The sequence below is a fragment of the Hoplias malabaricus genome, chromosome Y (assembly GCF_029633855.1).
Source record: "Hoplias malabaricus isolate fHopMal1 chromosome Y, fHopMal1.hap1, whole genome shotgun sequence".
NCBI lineage: Eukaryota > Metazoa > Chordata > Actinopteri > Characiformes > Erythrinidae > Hoplias > Hoplias malabaricus.
The window spans coordinates 42,851,255-42,869,462 of NC_089820.1; the positions used below are offsets into that span (position 1 = coordinate 42,851,255).

The 18,208-nt window shown below is 39.8% G+C and overlaps 2 protein-coding genes across 2 annotated transcripts in view; one reads left to right on the forward strand and one right to left on the reverse strand.

Moving 5' to 3' along the window:
* Nucleotides 1–604: 604 nt before the first annotated feature.
* LOC136679010 (neuropeptide B-like) lies at nt 605–5,665 on the forward strand. The gene is made up of 2 exons (XM_066657260.1): nt 605–3,473; nt 5,083–5,665. Exons 1-2 carry the CDS (start codon nt 2,985–2,987, stop codon nt 5,209–5,211), a joined length of 618 nt encoding a protein of 205 aa, XP_066513357.1. The 5' UTR covers nt 605–2,984; the 3' UTR covers nt 5,212–5,665.
* Nucleotides 5,666–5,823: 158 nt separating this feature from the next.
* Nucleotides 5,824–18,208, reverse strand: part of LOC136678925 (guanine nucleotide-binding protein G(o) subunit alpha-like) — a 43,862-nt gene continuing 31,477 nt past the window's right edge. Inside the window, exons 7-10 of the mRNA XM_066657115.1 lie at nt 16,370–16,499; nt 15,703–15,774; nt 14,711–14,798; nt 5,824–9,505 (exon numbers count right to left, since the gene is read on the reverse strand). Of these exons, the coding sequence (XP_066513212.1) occupies nt 9,315–9,505; nt 14,711–14,798; nt 15,703–15,774; nt 16,370–16,499 (481 nt within the window). The 3' untranslated portion in view covers nt 5,824–9,314. The remainder of the gene's footprint in view (nt 9,506–14,710; nt 14,799–15,702; nt 15,775–16,369; nt 16,500–18,208) is intronic.

Here is an 18,208-nt window from a genome sequence, read left to right on the forward strand (position 1 = left end):
CCAGCTCCAAGTGCGTGACTCATTACTTCTTTTTCACCTATTAATGTTGTGATTTTTTTCCTGGAAAAGTTATGAATGTGAGAAAATCACATCCATAATCACATCATAGCGAGGCCCTTTTTAACATAGCAGCACTGATTTTCTGATGGTCATTTTCAAAGCCTGAGTTTCTGTGGTTAACTCTGCTGGTTTACAAGACTCTTCAAACCCTTTCATATTCAGCTGTACAATTGATCTATTTCTCAATGGTTCTACTTAAAGTTTATTATATTACAGTGATTCATGCTCATGTTTAACACTAATGAATATACATCAACATGAACACTTTATATACTCTTGATGTATGTGTATAAACATCTATATACAGTAACATTACTTGTAATTTTATGAAGATTTTTTGAGGCCAGGTTTATGTTCATCTCAGCCACTCAATTTTTCACAGCTCCACACACTCCATTTCACCATATGTTATCACCATATGTTTCAATTAGAGCATCTTTCACATCTGAGCTAAAAGCTCTGATAAAACAGAAGCTGAAATATATTTCAGGTTTAATTCCTTATATCAGGTTTTCAGTGTCAAAATGATTCACATGCCATTTTAATACAGTTTTAGAAGCTTCTGTTTAGCAAAACACCCAAGTAGGAGGTAATTATTGCACCTGTGATTGAGTTTCCAGCCAGTGCCTTTTTCACTATTGATGCAAAACCCTATAAAAATACAATTGTGGACCTCCACAATACTGGTCCTTTCTGGACTAATATCCAAATGAATAATGGTACCACAAGCAACTGTACAATCAATTGAAATATAAAATATTTCTGTATATAAATATTAACAGTAACAGTAATAATAACAGTATATAATTCAGGAATGAGGCAAAAATCCCAGGGCTGAACAAATTGTGGCATTAAAAGTTTACATGAAATCAAAGACAACAAAAGAACTGGGGCTGGAGCTGGAGAAATCAGATACCAATGTGTCTACCACTAAGACAGAACTACAGTGACATAGTCTGAAAGGCTGCCAAATAAATAATGATTAAAAAAATAAATAATAAAAAAACAGACAAATGTTTGCAAGTCTTTGATGACCAGGACAAAGACCTAGCATTTTGCAGGAGTGTTCTCTGGTCAGATGAAACAAAAATTGCACTGACTGGCCATTATAATCAGGGCCTGAAATTGACAAAAAAGGGGCAAGGCTTTTAATCCAAAAAATAACATCCCAACTGCGAAGCATGGAGGCTGCGACATCATGTTGGGAAGCCGTATTGCTACACACCTTATAAAGTAGATGGCACCATGAAGGAGGCTTATTTAGAAAGATGTAAGCAGCAGCTTAAAGGTGATGTTCACAATTTTAATCAAAACTCACTTTTTATAGAATTCAGAGGATGTTTCCTCACCATTTGCTAGCTTGAATTTGCTGTGTGCTTGAAACTGGTCTAATGTGTTTGCAAAGCCCCAGTGTCTGTAAATGGGTAGAAAAACAGTGTCTCATTCCAGTATGTCAGGAATTCTACCTCTGATCACTGCAATTTTGGTGTTTTTTAGACAATGAGGATATTACTCTATTCCTGGTCCATATGTGGGTAATATTGACATTTTTGCTGTAGATGGATCTGACGCTAAATTTGGGAAAGCACTAACTGCATGAAAGTGAATGTAGGCCAAAAGTAAAAATTAAACAACTAGAGTTACAAATGAGTTTCTGTGGTAATTCAAACAGTGAACAAAAACTTAGACAAGTTCAAATTTGGCCACTTACAAACAACTATAATTCTGTCCCCTCAAACCTACAGTTTCATCTTAAAACACACTGAGCTTCTGAACGCAAACAAACCAGACAACATTGTTTCCCCACAATCTTAGATGCTGCCTTCAAGGCATCAGCCAGAGAGCTGCAACTTAATCACAAAGGGGTCGTCCTGCAGGCCATTCATTTTATGGATATATGGAATAGCCATTGCAAAAATATGATGGATCCAATGGAACATTTCTGTCAGGTGGAATGGTCTACTATTGTGAGAAGTTTGTGCAAGGCTACCATATGTGTTTGATTAAATTTGTGCAGTTAAATAAAGTCAAGCCACCAAATAGTAACAAAGTGTAAGTAAACATTTAGTCTGTCAAAAATCTTATAAAGTAAATAAAACCTCTAAATAAATTAGTCTCTTAGTTACTATTTCAATATTATTTATTATTTTTATGGGAATTAAGGTATAATTACTTACTTGAACAAACACAAAAGCGGTATGTGACACAAAAGGTATGGTGACTGCCCCACCTTTGGACCAGACACACACCTCAGGTCACTGTCTGTGAGGAGTTGTTCTCCCCATATCTATGTGGGTTTCCTATGAGTCAACCAGTTCGCTCCCACAGTCCAAGTTAATTTGGCTCTGCAAGTGTCCACAGATGTGTGTGTGTGATGCTCTGAAATGCACCTGTCCTGCAAAGGTATGTTCATGTCTTGCACCCAGTGATTCTGTTCAAAGGACAAAGTAGTTACAGCAGATGAATTAAAGAAAGTTATTCATTTTCCATAATCAGATAACAGAAACATCTGTTAAACAGCAGTTTAAAAAACATAACAAAAATTCACTTTTTTCTGTGTTTACTATGTCCACCTTTTGACTTCATTCTAGCTTCCATTCCTCTGACTTACTTTTAGTTTTTCCAAAAAAAATCTACAGACAAATTTAAATCTTTGATGTAGGTTTCACAATACAGAAATGGACTGAATCTGAAATGAGAGTTGAGAGAGTGGATATTTTCATCCATCTCAAAAAGGAAATCTTTTTTTGACTGGAAATGAAAGAAATGAAGGGTAATGTCATATGTCATTATATACACAAACATATATAGAGCTTCACAAAATCATAGTCATCTTGTTTGGAATTTTCCCCACCGGAAAAAGATGAATCACCTCCCCGAGAGGAGGAGGAGGGTGCTGATGATGAAGAGATGATGATGGAGAGATGATGAAGAACAGGAGGAGGGATATATTTGTGTGTGTGTGTGAATGTGTGAATGTGTGTTGGGGAGGGGGTGTTAATATAAACTCCAGCAGAATCAAGGGGAGGGTGAAGAATAGGCATCAGAGCTACACACGTTCTTTCTCACACACTCCCACTCACACACACTCTCTTGTCATCAGCCTCACACAGACATTCCAGAAGCCTTCAAGAAACAGAAGTGCGGTGATGCTGGGGTCCTGGCGTTGTGTCCTGCTGCTGGGGGCAGCTCTCGTCCTTGTGTCAGCACGGCCGGCTGAAGCCTGGTACAAACAGGCGACCGGACCCAGCTACTACTCGGTTGGACGAGCGTCCGGCCTCTTGTCCGGCATCAGGAGATCTGCACACACACGCTCCGCGGACGCAGAGAGAGAGCAGGACACACACTCATCCAGCAGTGAGGAGGTTGACACCAGCAGCACCCAGAGGCTACACACAGCACTCAGGAATATGGTAAAAACACACACATGTATACACACAAACAGTAGTGAGGAGATCTACACCAACAGGAATATGGCAGACACACACACGTACACACAACATCAGCAGGAAAATAGTTAACACAGATTACACACACATTTTTCCACTTGTTTACCAGTCAGAACATATTTTTGCTGGCAAAGGGGAGAAGAGTCCACAGAGGTCCTCAGGAGTATAAAGAGACCCTCAGTCACGTACACACACACACACACACACACACACACCTATACTGTCCCAACAATGATAGCTTATAAAATGACAGTTTATAAAAACAAGTATCTTTTTTTATTATTATTATTAGTCCTCATTTTACAGTGCTGTTTTTGCTACAAAGGAAACCTTTTTGAAAAGTAGTCAAGTTTAAGGTCAGAGAGGACATCAACACTAGAAGCACCCAGAAAATACACGCACACACAAAGTTTGAAATCAGTTACGAACGGAAACGATTCAGGATTCGCCTTTTTGTACACGACTTACAACGGGACTAATGCAACACACACACACACACACACACACACACACACTTGCCTGGAGCATTGCGCTTGGATCAGTCAGAGATAACACGTTTTATAGATGTGGTGATTCTTGAGTCCCATATTTATCAATAGGTTACATATCTACGATGTCTAAGCTTCAGACGGCGCGAGCGTCTCTCCCGGAATGCAGTATCAGTTTACTTTTGTTCATGTTAACTGTCTCTCACTTGTTGCGCACCGTGCGTAAAACGCATGTCGTGCGCAGAAATTACACAGCAGATGTAAAGATTAACATCGACGCGAACGAAGTAGACACCTCCAAACCCGCTCATTATTGAACACGTTCATTAAATACTGGTCTGACTTAATTCATAAATAGACATATCGTTTGATTTTTACCTATAAATCTAGCCGTGCTTACTGGGATACACTGAAGTGCCTTTACATATTTCTATGATTAATAAATATTCAGATTACTCTGGTGACAACCTTTTGGCAAACATTAAACCAATGCATAACATATTTTCTCTCTGCTCTAATTGAGCTTTGCCTGCAAAAGCGCGTTTGCTGCGCAAAGGGCGTATTAATCCGGAAAAAGCGTGGACCGTGCGTAAAAAAACGCATTCAACGTGTATTTAAGTGCCCCGTACAAGCACAAATAAGAGAAGCTGTAGAGAACAAAACATAATTAAATAATGTTCAGGTTTATTTATTTTGTATAAATATATTCGTATTTATCTGACATTCCTGAATTTGAATATATATATATAATTTCCTTTGGTTGTTATCTACGTTATAAATTGTAGGTAAAAAATGTCAATAAAAAATAAATCGATAAAAATAAGACTCCACCTCACAGGGAAACGGTAAAATAAACATGCAATTTGCAACTCCGTGTGTAAAACAATGAGTCATTAAATATGAGTCAAATAGAAGATCATTCCAATTCAGGTACCATATGACTTCTGAAATGAACGTTAAATGTCATCGCAAGTTTGTTAGTGTTCTCCTCGAAGCCTTCTGAACTCATCTGAGGATGTGTGGAGCATGGGGTGAAAATGGGGGTGTTCCGTTAACGTTGAGTGTTTAACTGTGCCTGTGTGCAGGTGGTGTGTGTGAAGGAAATCTCACCGAACCTTCAGAGCTGTGAGCTTGCGTTGGACGGGTCCAGTTCTTTCCGGTGCAAAGCTGATGTTCTGCTGGCCCTCGACGCCCTGGAGTGTGAAGGAGCATGAAAAACTCCCTCCTCTCCCACCCACGCACTCCTCCACCACCTAACAAATCCACCAACCGAACCCTGGAGTGTAAACCATTAGGGGTCCAAACACAGAACGTGCGGGGGCCTTGCTGTTTTTTTGTTCATTTATTTTTTATTAATAATATTTATTATTTCCAGAAACGGACTGGAGACACTGAATGTTTGATTTATTTCACACAATGTGGAAAGACCAGCTGCTTATAAAAAAACAGAAGTCAACTGCAACCGTGTATGAAAAAGTGTGAACATTTTTATGCCCCTCTCCACACACACACACACACACATACTAAATGTCTGTTGACTCTCAAAGTTTTCTGTCATTTATTTTGTATTGTATTAAAATGGGACAGATGCCATTTGTGTGCATTTTTATTTTTGGGAAAAATAAAACAATAATAAAAAGTAAAAAAAAGAAGAAAATATTGTGTTATTGGCATTACTAAAGGAAAAATGCTATGGATTCTCAGAATAAATCACATTTTTACCTTGCATAGTTGCATTGGTCTCATTTTGGGGTAAATATGATTGTCGAAAACAAATATTTTTTGGAAAGATTTAATGACAATAATTACACACACACAAAAATGGGAAAAAAAGAAAAATATGTTAAAAGCAAATTGCCACGGAATCAGGAAAACTTCCAAACAGAAAATGTAAGGCATTATTTAAATAATACAAATATACACAGTATTCAAAGATTCATAGCACAAATAAGGCACAGTGAGATTGTCTCTATGGGAATCAACAATGCGGGGAAAAAATATATATATATTCTACTTCAGAAACAAAACAATTTTTTTTTACAGTACAGTGCCAATCTTATAACATCCTTCATTTATCTAATAACAGCATGTATCATTTTATCTGTATATTATATTTCAATATTAACTGTGTCCACAATCAGTCTGGCTTCAAGTTTCTCAAATCTGCATGTACACCGTCTAAACTGTCCAGTCTTAGAATTTGGTCGCATTTTACATTCTCACAATCCAAGTTTTAAGCATTCAGTCCATAAAACTACTCCAACTCTCACATGTCCAGTTTTGATGTAGTTATTTTATTGTGTCTATTTCCTTTTCTGAGTGCACACTGATGGACATCTCCACACCTTTTCAGACCCATAGTGACATCTAGTTTAGCTGTTCTATTCACAGTGGAAGAATGGATTTAAGCCACAGCGGAATAGTTGAAAACCCCTTTAAGAGAAAATCAAAGGTTTAAATGTCAACAAGTCCATGTGGTGTTAGCTGTACTCAAGAAGACCCATCAGTAGTGAAATATGCAGTCACAGTCACGGCTTAGCAATTCTGCTTTGAAACTAATGTAAACATCTTTTGGGCTTTGACTTTATTACTGAAGTGGATTATACTTTCATCTAATCTTCTAATCTTCTAAGAAATACCTCTTGTTTTGACAGTCACTTAAATAATTGAAGGGTTATCTCTGACTTTGGCACAGTACTGAAAGACAGTTTGTTAGTGTGTGTGAATGTGAACATATTCCTGTAATCATGGTTAGTGTGTGTCTGTATGTATGTTTGTGTGCATGAATGTATTCCAGGAAACGTGCCGGTTGTTCAGGATGTATGTGTGGGTGTTGGGGGCATGGGGGGAACTGATGGGAATGAAAACACAATTCTAAGTTAATCATTAACTGTGGTGTTCAAACACACTGAGTATGGCAAATATTGACCAGAGGAAAACACACACTGACTTGCATGGCCCACCAAACAGACCACCACAAACAGCAACCACATAGTTTAAAAGTGTGGAATCACCGTCTTCAGAAACATAAATCCAGATATGTGCAGAGAATGGCAAACGCTTTGTTACTTATATTCACAGTATTCATAGGTTTGGATTATATATATATAAAATATTTTACATTTGGCACTGCTGTTCAAATGTATCATATATCATAATTAATGTGCTTTTTCAAAAATAAATTATATTAAAATCAATACCTAGATGGCATAGGTATTAAGACTTGAGAGACATATTTAGACAGTAAATAATTACAGTTATATTTATGTCTTTATCAATTTTTTTACACACGTGTGCACACGCACACACACACACAAGATCCCCACAGACAGAGCAGGTATGATTTGGGCTGTGGATCTGACACTGGCATAGTGGTGGTGTGTTAGTGTGTGTTGCGTTGGTATGAATGGATCAGACACAGCAGTATTGCTGGAGTTTTTAAACACTGTCTCCGTTCACTGTCTGCTCTATTAGATACATCCACTTTGTCAGAGACAGCAGCTCATTTGTTGCTGCACATTGTTTGTTGGTCATACTCTAGTCCTTAATCAATGTACACAGGACGCTGTTGGCTGAATATTTTTGATTGGTCGACTATTATGAGTCCAGCAGTGACATTGAGTGGAAAACTAATTCCTGCAACACTGTTGTGTTTGATCCCCATTAACACACCACCACCACCACATAAGTGTCAGCACTAAGAATGATCCACCTCTGTGGTAGTCCTGAGCATTAAAGAACAGGGTGAAAGGTTATTGGTTGAAATATAAAATAAAAGAGAGTGACAAACCTTTGATTTGACATTACAAAGATGAAAAGTGATTTCAAACTGTTTGAACATTGTAAAAACGGTAAATAAAATGTACAGTATGCACAGTGCTGAAATATGAGTATTTTCATGTGAGCATAGAAAAAAAACATGAGAAACTTGAAGAAAAACATCCACAGGAGGCAAATTTTCCTCATGTTTTTGTTCTGGTCAGACATGAAACCTCAAAAGGATCAGATGTATATAAAATGCTAAGATTTCTATTGTTTATGTTCGTAAACTAGGGTGGCACGGTGGCGCAGCAGGTAGTGTCACAGTCACACAGCTCCTGTGACCTGGAGATTGTGGATTCAAGTCCCACTCCGGGTAACAGACCAAAAACACATGTTGATAGGTGGATTGGCGACTCAAAAAAGTGTCCATAGGTGCGAGTGTGAGAGTGAAAGTGCGAGTGTGTGTCACCCACACTGGCGCCCACTGCAGGGTGTGTCCCCACCTAGCGCCCAGTGATTCCAGCTAGGCTCTGGACCCACCGTGACCCTGAACTGGAAAAGCGGTTACAGATAACGAATGAATGTTTGTAAATTGCTGATAATGCATAGATTTCTGTGTTTTTAGAGACAGAAACAAACTGAGAAAAACGACCGCATGTTATTTTGCTGTGTTAAGTATTGGTAGAGTGACCAATATTCATGAAATCCAAAAAAAAAAAAAAAAAGGGATATACACTATAGGTCTATCTTAAATATTAGTGAGCTCTCTACATAGACAGGATTTTATGTCATAATATGTGTGCTCCTGACAAGTATGCTGTCCCAATTAATAGATAAATTAAACTCTTAAAAGCTCCTACTGAGATCCTTATTAACTCGTAACTTTAAGGGAGATCAGAATCCATGGCACTATAATCTTAGGTACTTATGAGAGCTGAAGTGATTAGGAGCAAAACCTGTTTGCTTGCAGTGCGTGAAATGAACGGTAATGTCATTGCTTTCTAACATGTACATCTTAATAAAATTTCTTATAAAGCTTGAGGTGTGTTAAAAGGCTGACTACTTAGAAATATTCCTATGCAGAGAGTGGCCAAAAATGTAGCTCACTAGGAAACTGAGACACACTCATTATGATTAAAAGTTTACAAACCCCAGCTCTTCCAATATTTCTTCTGAAATGAAGCTTTTTCTGCTCTTCTGGGAAGGCTTTACATAGACATTGGAACATTGCTCTGAGGACCTAATGAGAGTCAGTCATGAGAGCATTAGTTAGGTCAAGTACATCTGGATCCCAAATCATCCCAAAGGTATCCAGAGAACACAATTCCGTTGCTGTACAGCCCAATGCTGTGTGGCTTTGTATCCTTCTGACTGACACCTGTCATTGCATTCTGTGAACTAATGTAAGCTTTCCCAGACTGTTTTTGGAGCTAAGTTGAATAGAAGTTTTTTTTTAAATATCGTTCTTGAGATTGAAAAAGGAAGAGAAAGATGTAAAACATCATTAATGCTGATTATAGTAATAATTACGGTCACAATAAACATGACCCTTGGCTCAGAGTAGAGAGACAGCCTCCAGGTTCTCCTTGATGATGGTGTCCATGACAACCTGGAAGACCACCTGCACGTTGGATGTGTCTGTTGCCGTGGTGAAGTGATGGTAGATGAGTTTGGTGGGCGTCACATTCTGGGACACGAACATGGATGAGATAAAGCGAGCTGCAGAATCCACATCACAATCAGCACCTACAGAGAGAGAGAAAGGGAGAGATAGATAGAACGGACAGTGACAGAGAGAACAGTGAGAACAGGAAAACAGTGAAAGAAAAAAAAAATGTGGACAGATCAGACATCAGCTGTGTGAAGGTGAAGAACTCAATCTGGCAAAATGTCAACATATATTCAAAACACATTGACATCATTTTGACCTCTAACCCCTCCATCTGTGCTGAACTTTAAAGGGAAAAACTCAGCTGTTGATTTACCTGTTTGTTTGTATCTTTCTAACAGAGAAAGAGCGAGAGAGAGAGAGAGAGAGAGAAATAAAATATATTTTAAAAAACGTGCAGGAAGGTAAAAGAAACAGAATGCAAAGAGTAAGAGGGAAGGAGCAAAAGGGAAGACTGAGAGACAAAAAAGGTACAAAAGAACAAGAGAGTGAGAGAAAAAAAAGCAAGAATGGAGAAAAAGTTGTAAATAGTGAGAGAACGTAAGATAAACTGAAAAATTATGAGAAGAATGAGAGAGAGGAAGGGATAGAGGGAGAAAAAGAAATAGTGAGAGAATGTGAGAAAGGGGTAGAGTGAGAGTAAAAAAAATTGAAAGAAAGAAGAAGAGTATGCATTAAAAGAGGAAAGTAAATGATGATAAAAATGGGAAGAGAGATTGAGAAAGTGTAAGTAAAATGGGAAAAGAAAGTAAGACTAAATCTAATGTAAATGTAAATGGGCAAATCTTGTTTGTCTGGAGAAGAGGAACCAGAGTGGATCCTGAGTTTATTGGAAGGAGAATTCTTTTTAAAAACAGTCATTATTATCGTTTTTTTGACAGATTCTGATTAAACGTGGTGACCACTGAGACAGTCAGTGAGTTGAGGAGACATCCATCACGTCAGACCTTCCCACAACCAATAAAATTAATGATTAGCCAGAACCTGCCGTTCATTTTGTATGCCCACAAATGTTCAAACAACATATTGTTCTAAAGCGGCTTATATTTAAAGGAGCAACTTGTAACATTCACTGTACTTAGTCATAAAATGTCCAGGGTGTGTGATCATAGATTAAGGAAACAGTAAACGCTAAAACACTGCTGCCTCTCATATCATTGCTGAAGCAGTATATTATGTGCCCAGTCCAGAGCGGAGCTTCTGTGATCCAGGCACAATAAAATGAGAGGAAATGTTGGCCTTGTGTTTGAAAGTGGAGGCAGTTCAGAAGTAGCAACACTACAAAACAGATCCAGAGCTGGCCAAATTTCTCCTGAACAAGTAACAGCAAATAATTCCAGAAATAAATAAATAAAATAGAAGTACAGACACCTATGTATAAATTAAAAGGAGTAAACGTCAGAGGTTGTGTTTCATATAAAGGAAGTGAGGCATAGCGATGTTTGAAAGGCGTCAGGACTGTGTTTTGTGTGTTTTATATGAAGAAGGTGAATAACAACATGATTAACCATTGATTGTTTGTTTGTTTTAAATAAATTGATGCAGATTCATGTGTGTTTCTCTCCATGGTGTGTGTGTTTTAAACAAATGAAGGAATAAGAATTGTGTTTGAAAAGCCTCGCATATTCACATATTTAAGGTGGAATGGAGAGATCAAGCTTGGTAGTACACAGAATATATAAAAGTGTTTCCCTAGTAGTTAGATGTTTTAGTGACATGACGTACACTTGGTCCTAGATAAAATGGGAAATAAGAAGTGTTTCAAAATGAATTTTATGTATAAAACCTAGCACTAGACTTAGCTTCGCATAGCTGTTTAAGGTGGAAAAGAGTATTCAATAAGAAGCTAGAGAATAATGCAAATAATTTTCTTAAATGTATTCATTTAAGGTGAAACTAAATGCTTAAATACGAAAGTTATATATAAAAAACAAGGATCTGCCTCTTAAAATGACAGTTATGGTTGAAGGGAAAATAACACCAGCTTGATCTAGTCTAAAGTTTTAAGGTGGTTTAGACAGTAACTTCTTGTAAATGTAGAGAAAAAAAATGACAGGGGATATTTCTATTTTGCAATTCACTTAAGCAAATATTTAGTGCCATTACATACAATTAGTTTGTGTGTTTTCAACAGAAAGTGGAATAACAGTTGCTTCAAAAAGTTTTAAAAGCTACAGCGCTAGCTTCGGCTATTAAGTCAGAACAGAGAATTCAATAAGCTGGCAATAACACAAATAAGACTCGTAAATGGACAGAAATAAGGTGGAACAAAATGTTTGACTACGAACAATGTGGCTAAGAAGCAATGTTCAGCCTACCCTAAACAAAATTTAGGATGGAAAGGAAATTTGATAATTACCACCAGCCTTGTCTAGTCAAAATATTTAATGTGGATTTGAACAGAAAAGGTTTAAAAATGCAGGGAAATAGCAACCGCTCATTCACTTTTTTTTGCCTTTTTCTTGTGTAGGTAGATATTTTAGTGAAATTATGAACACTTTCTGTGTAAATGTTGATTATGGCACATTCTTCTTAGATATTATGGTCCATAGTTCTTAAACTCGTCTCTTGCTTGTTCGTTCAGTATTCCTCAAACAGGCAACCTGGTTGAGATTCATGTCTGGGGAGGACAGCGAGGAGGCAGAGGGCAGATTGCTTCTGTAAGCAAAAAAGCAAAAGTCCAAAAAAAAAAAGACCACCTTGGCCACTTCAGCCCCAGTGATAGACGAGCCCCCCCCGGGGTCCCCAAGCTCTGCTTCCTCTGCGGAAGACGTGCTGGTGGGATTGAGAAGATCCTCGAAGTATTCCTTCCACCGTCTGGTGACGTCCCCAGTCGAGGTCAACAGTTCCCCACCCCCACCATATACAGTGTTGGTGGAAAACTGCTTTCCCCTCTTGAGTCGCCTGACGGTTTGCCAGAAACTTCTCGGAGCTGACCGAAAGTCGTTTTCCATGTTCTCACCGAACTCCTCCCACACCCGAGTTTTTGCCTCAGCGACTGCCAAGGCTGCGAGCCGCTTGGCTCCTCGGTACCTGTCGGCTGCCTCCGGAGTCCCCTGAGCCAACCAGGCTCGATAGGACTCTTTCTTCAGCTTGACAGCCCCCCTCACCGGGGGTGTCCACCACCGAGTGCGGGGATTGCCACCCTGACAGGCACCGACAACCTTGCAGCCACAGTTCCGTTCAGCCGCCTCAACAATGGAGGTCCGGAACATGGCCCACTCAGACTCAATGTCACCAGCCTCCCCCGGGATGCAGTCGAAGCTCTGCCGGATGTGGGAGTTGAAGAACTTTTCTTACAGGTTCCTCTGCCAAACGTTCCCAGCAAACCCTCAGCACACGTTTGGGCCTGCCAGGTCTGTCCGGCATCCTCCCCCGCCATCTGATCCAACACACCACAAGGTGGTGATCAGTTGACAGCTCGGCGCCTCTCTTCACCCGAGTGTCCAGAACATATGGCCGCAGGTCAGATGATACGACTATAAAATCGATCATCGAAATGCGGCCTAGGGTGTCCTGATGCCAGGTGTACTTGTGGACACCCTTATGTTCGAACATGGTGTTCGTAATGGACAAACTGTGACGAGCACAGAAATCCAATAACTGAACACCACTCGGGTTCAGATCAGTGGGGCCGTTCCTACCAATCACGTCCCTCCAGGTCTCACTGTCATTACCCACGTGAGCGTTGAAGTCCCCCAGCAGAACAATGGAGTCCCCAGAATGAGTGTTCTCCAGCACTCCCTCTAGGGTCCCCAAGAAGGCATGGTACTCTGAACTGCTGTTCGGTGCATAAGCACAAACAACAGTCAGAGCCCTTTCCCCAACCCGAAGGCGCAGGGAAATTATCCTCTCGTCCACTGGGGTAAACCCCAACGTACAGGCGCTAAGCCGGGGGGCTATGAGTAAGCCCACACCTGCCTTACGCCTCTCACCCTGGGCAACTCCAGAGTGAAAGAGCATCCAGCCCCTCTCGAGGAGATTGGTTCCAGAGCCCATACTGTGTGTCGAGGTGAGCCCAACTATATCTAGTCGGTACCTCTCAACCACGCGCACCAGCTCAGGCAGAGAGGTTACGTTCCATGTTCCAAAAGCCAGTTTCAGTAACCGAGGGTAGGAACGCCAGGGCCCCCGACCCCGACTACCACCCGATCCACAATGCACCAGACCCGGATTACTACCTCTCCCACAGGTGGTGGGCCCATGGGAGAGTGGACCCATGTATCTCCTTCGGGCTAAGCCCGGCCAGACTCCATAGGTGAAAGTCCGGCCACCAGGCGCTCGCCAAGGAGCCCCTCCCCCAGACCTGGCTCCAGGGTGAGGCCCCGGTAACCCTGCTCCAGGCAAGGGAGGCTGTGTCCTCGTTATTATCTTTTTCATTCGTGTCTTTATGGATCACTCTTTGTCTGGCCCATCACCTAGGACCAATTTGCCTTGGGAGACCCTACCAGGGGCTATTGCCCCCGACAACATAGCTCCTAGGCTCACGCAGGCACGCAAACCCCTCCACCACGTTAAGGTGGTGATCCAAGGAGGAGCTTTACACACTTATGGTGTGTAAATTATTAAAATTATTATTATTAAAATATTAAAAAGTATTATTTACATGTATTAGACTGGGCCTGTAGGTGACAAAATATATCATTTACAATTATTTCTTACGTACAGTACATGTATTTTTCATGTCCACATCCGAGTGAAATTTACTTGCGCAAAATCACAGCGTAGGAATTACTCTATTAAAGAAACTGGTAGGATATCACATGTAGTTCCAGCTGAAAAACATTATAGAATGACTGTTTAATGCAAAGGGTGGGTTGTTAACAGTACAGGGAGGGTTTTAAAAGTCCAAATACTCGTTAAATACATAAAAAAAAAAATCTCTTTCCTCTACTTCGTGGAAATTCGTTTTTCACAGGTGGTCTTGGAACGCATCCCCCGCGAAAAACGAGGGATCACTTCAGTGCTTTCTTTGAATAAGTACTTTGTTCAAACAGGTAATGAACGATTTTATGTCTGCTCTCTAAATGAGTTACTAGAAGTTTTTAGTAAATTACTTGTACAATTAAAGCATATTTACGTATATATGTATCTATATGCTTAATTACCTGTTGTATTCTAATTGTCCTTATTATTATTATTTTTTATAAAATATGTCTCATTTACATACATTTTTCCCCCACACGTGTGTATTGTTAACCTTAGTTACTGATCAGTGATACATATTTCTGATGTGAAAGAGGAAAAAAAAAGCTAATCCCTCAAACTACGTGAGTGAGTACCTCTAAAGAGAGGCAAATAGAGTCGGAGGTGGCGTCCAGAGTGGAGGATCTTCTCCTGGAACAGATCAATCTTATTCATAAACAAAATCTGAAAAAAAGAAGAGAAGTGACATTTCATATACATTTTGTTATAGATTATAGAAGTTATCTTTCATTTTCAGGACTGAGGCAGGCAAACAACACAAATCAAGCCTCATTCGTAGGGATTGATGTGAGTTTGCCAATAGTGTTGTAGTAAAACTAGATAGACCCATTAAAATATTAGTAAAACCGAGAGAGGTGGCGTGGTGTGAAGGCAAAAAGGGAAAAGAACGAGACAGCAAGTCAACAGAAGAGAAAAAAGGGAACAACAGAAGGAAGAAAAAGAAAAATGGAACAAAAGTCAAAGACGTTATGTGAAAAGAAGACAAAGCATGAGAGCAAATAAGTGCGAGAAAGTGTGGATGAGAGAAAGGGGTTGCAATAGAAGAGCGCATCAGTTCTGTGGAGGTGTAAACGTCAGGAAGGTCGCTGACATTTGCTCTGGTGCTGTAATGAGAGAGAGAAAGGGAATGAGAGAGAGAGAGAGAGAGAGGGGAAGAAGAATGTTTGGAAGTTGCTTAATGAGGCAGAGTAAATGAGCTTTTTACAGCAGAGACCACCATCACCCAACACAGAAAAACCTTGAAATACACCTTCCAACTTAATTACCCTATCAAAGAGGCGATTAGAATAAAGACTGAGGCAACAGGAGTATTCCCATTAATCCTGACACCTATTAAAACCCTGTACAGGACATTTTGTTGTACGCTAATCAGGAGTTTGTTTCTCTGCTGCAGTAACAGCCCCCTCGCTTCCGGGAGGTATTTGATTTAGATGTTAGAACATTTCTGTAAGGGCTGCTTTGCATGTAATTAGGTCAGGTATTGATGTTCCATCACTCCAGAGAACACAGTTTCACACCCTAATGTTGGGGGCTTTATACCTCTCTAGCCAAAGCGTTTTTCTCTCACCATGGATGTGCTCCTGAAGAAGACGTTATTGCAGATAGAGGAGAACAGTTTGAGACTCTCCTGCAACCGATTCTGCATAGACAGAAAAACAGACAGACAGACAGACAGACAGACACAGTTATGTTTGGTCACATGGTTCAAATTATGCATTGATTGTTATGCAAGGTAGTGTTCTCCCTGTGTCCGCGTGGGTTTCCTCCGGGTGCTCCGGTTTCCTCCCACAGTCCAAAAACACACGTTGGTAGGTGGATTGGCGACTCAAAAGTGTCTGTAGGTGTGAGTGTGTGAGTGAATGTGTGAGGGTGTGTGTGTGTGTTGCCCTGTGAAGGACAGGTGCCCGCTCTTGAGTGTATTCCCCCCTTGCAGGGTCACTCCGGACCCACCAGATAATGAATGAATGAATGTTATAAATGTAGTTAAATTACAAGATTTTTAAGCCCAACAAACCCCATCCTTCCACGTCTACTCACTGTCCAGGGATTGGAATTATAAGTTGGGTGATTCTAATAAAAAGGCCAGTTTTTTATAAACACTTCATTAGTATATCCTCCCACTGGCCACATTATTAGAAACACCCTTTTTATTTCCACTTATTGGCCACTTTATTTGACACAAATAAACACTGAAACAAACAAAGGCAACTTCATTAGAAACACACTGTGCTCACCATGGAAGGGTCCTCCACCAGCGTCATGTCGTAGCCACTCAGAGCAACGACAAACAGAACTGCTCTTACATCCTCAAAACAACTGATCCACTTCCTCCTCTCGTTCCTCTGACCTCCAACATCAAACAGTCTGCAAAGAGAGGAAGTGAGAGAGAAAAAGAGAGGAAGTGAGAAAGAGAGAGAGAGAGAGAGAGACAAAAATATGGAGAGAGCTCAGAGAAGAGAGTGACAGAAATTTAGTTTTCACATTTACAATACAATGATAGGTAAAAAGTTTAGATGTCTTCAAATCTGGACTTTGATCCAGGTTCCAGGATTTTACAATGTCTGGCCAGGTATAATACTATACCTGGCTAATCAGCCAGTGTATTAGCTGTTGCAGCTATATTGTCATACTAGCCAACCATTTTAAATTCCTAGAATGGGACCTGGACCAAGGTCCGGATTTGAAGACCTCAATTATAGATTATTGACTATTAAAAATAAAATTAATTAATATTAGTTGTTCGTTCGCCAAAGTCAGTTATTTATTTTTAATAATAGGCAGCAAATATTTGAGATGAGAATAAACAAGAATGATGTCAGAACCCAGCCTCATGAAGTGTACCATACACATCCATAACATATCTTAGTTAACTGGGAGACAGTAAACAGAGAGAAAACATACAGACAAGCAAATATAATTAGGGTATATTATTGACACATATGCAAATATAATTAATGTGTGTTTCTAAACCCCTGCTCCAGCTTTTAGACTTCATCACTAATGATAATTAGCGAGAGGGTGATGATTCACTCTGTTTCGCACCTGCAGCTCAGACGCATCAAATAAAGAGAACAGGTGACGAAGTGCCCAACACATGAAAGTCAAAAGCTTCTGGACGCCTGCTCCTTTAACATTTGTCTGAAATGAAGGTCATTAATGGGGAGTTTAACCTTCTTTCCTGTTGTAAGTTTCTACTCTTCTGGGGGCTTTAATCTAGGTGTTGGATTTGATGATAGTTGCAAGAGCATTAGTAAGGTCAGATACTGTTGTTAAATAATTAGTTCTGTCATTCCTGAGAACATAGTTCCAATGCTTCAGATACCAAACCTGGCTCTATAAGTCTCTGGACAATATTTTGTACAAAGAGCATAGAATCATGTTAAGCTGCTCCAGAATGACCAATTTAATTCGATTTTCTGTGAGTATTATACAATTACCTGTATACATTGAGTGTACTTTAAAGCAGATGAATTTGATCAAAATAAGAGGGCGTAAAATTCTGGACATAAAATATACATGGACAAGACATTCCTCAAATTTAGTCTTGTCATGACTGTAGAAAACTTTGACAGGATAAATGTCCCTCAAATGTGAAGCCAGCACAGGTCTAGCACTTAATTTAAAACTTAATTTGATGGCTGGAGTGGCCCACAATCTCTGTGGATTTCAAACCGTCTGCAGGACCCGCCAACTTCTCACAGACCTGTTATATGGAGTAGCTTAGTTGGAGTGGAGCTGTTAGGAACATACCTAGTTAATCTAGTTAAGCTAGTTATATAATTTCTAAAAAAAAAATAATAATAATAACTGCTGTTGGCTGTAATAAGAGAGACTCTGTACCATGCTCACACACGTCTCGACTTCAGACACTTTGAGTGAAGTTAACTTCATATTAGAACTCTCTGTTCCATCTTAAAATGTGCAGCACTTACTGTCATTGACCAACTTTCCATTCCTATGAGAATGGGGCAGCAATGACATTGTGGTGTTGGCTGAATTTTACAACAGAATGCTTGGTTCCACTGTTAATGGTGCTATAGCTACATTCTGGTACTTACTGAACTTTCCTCTCT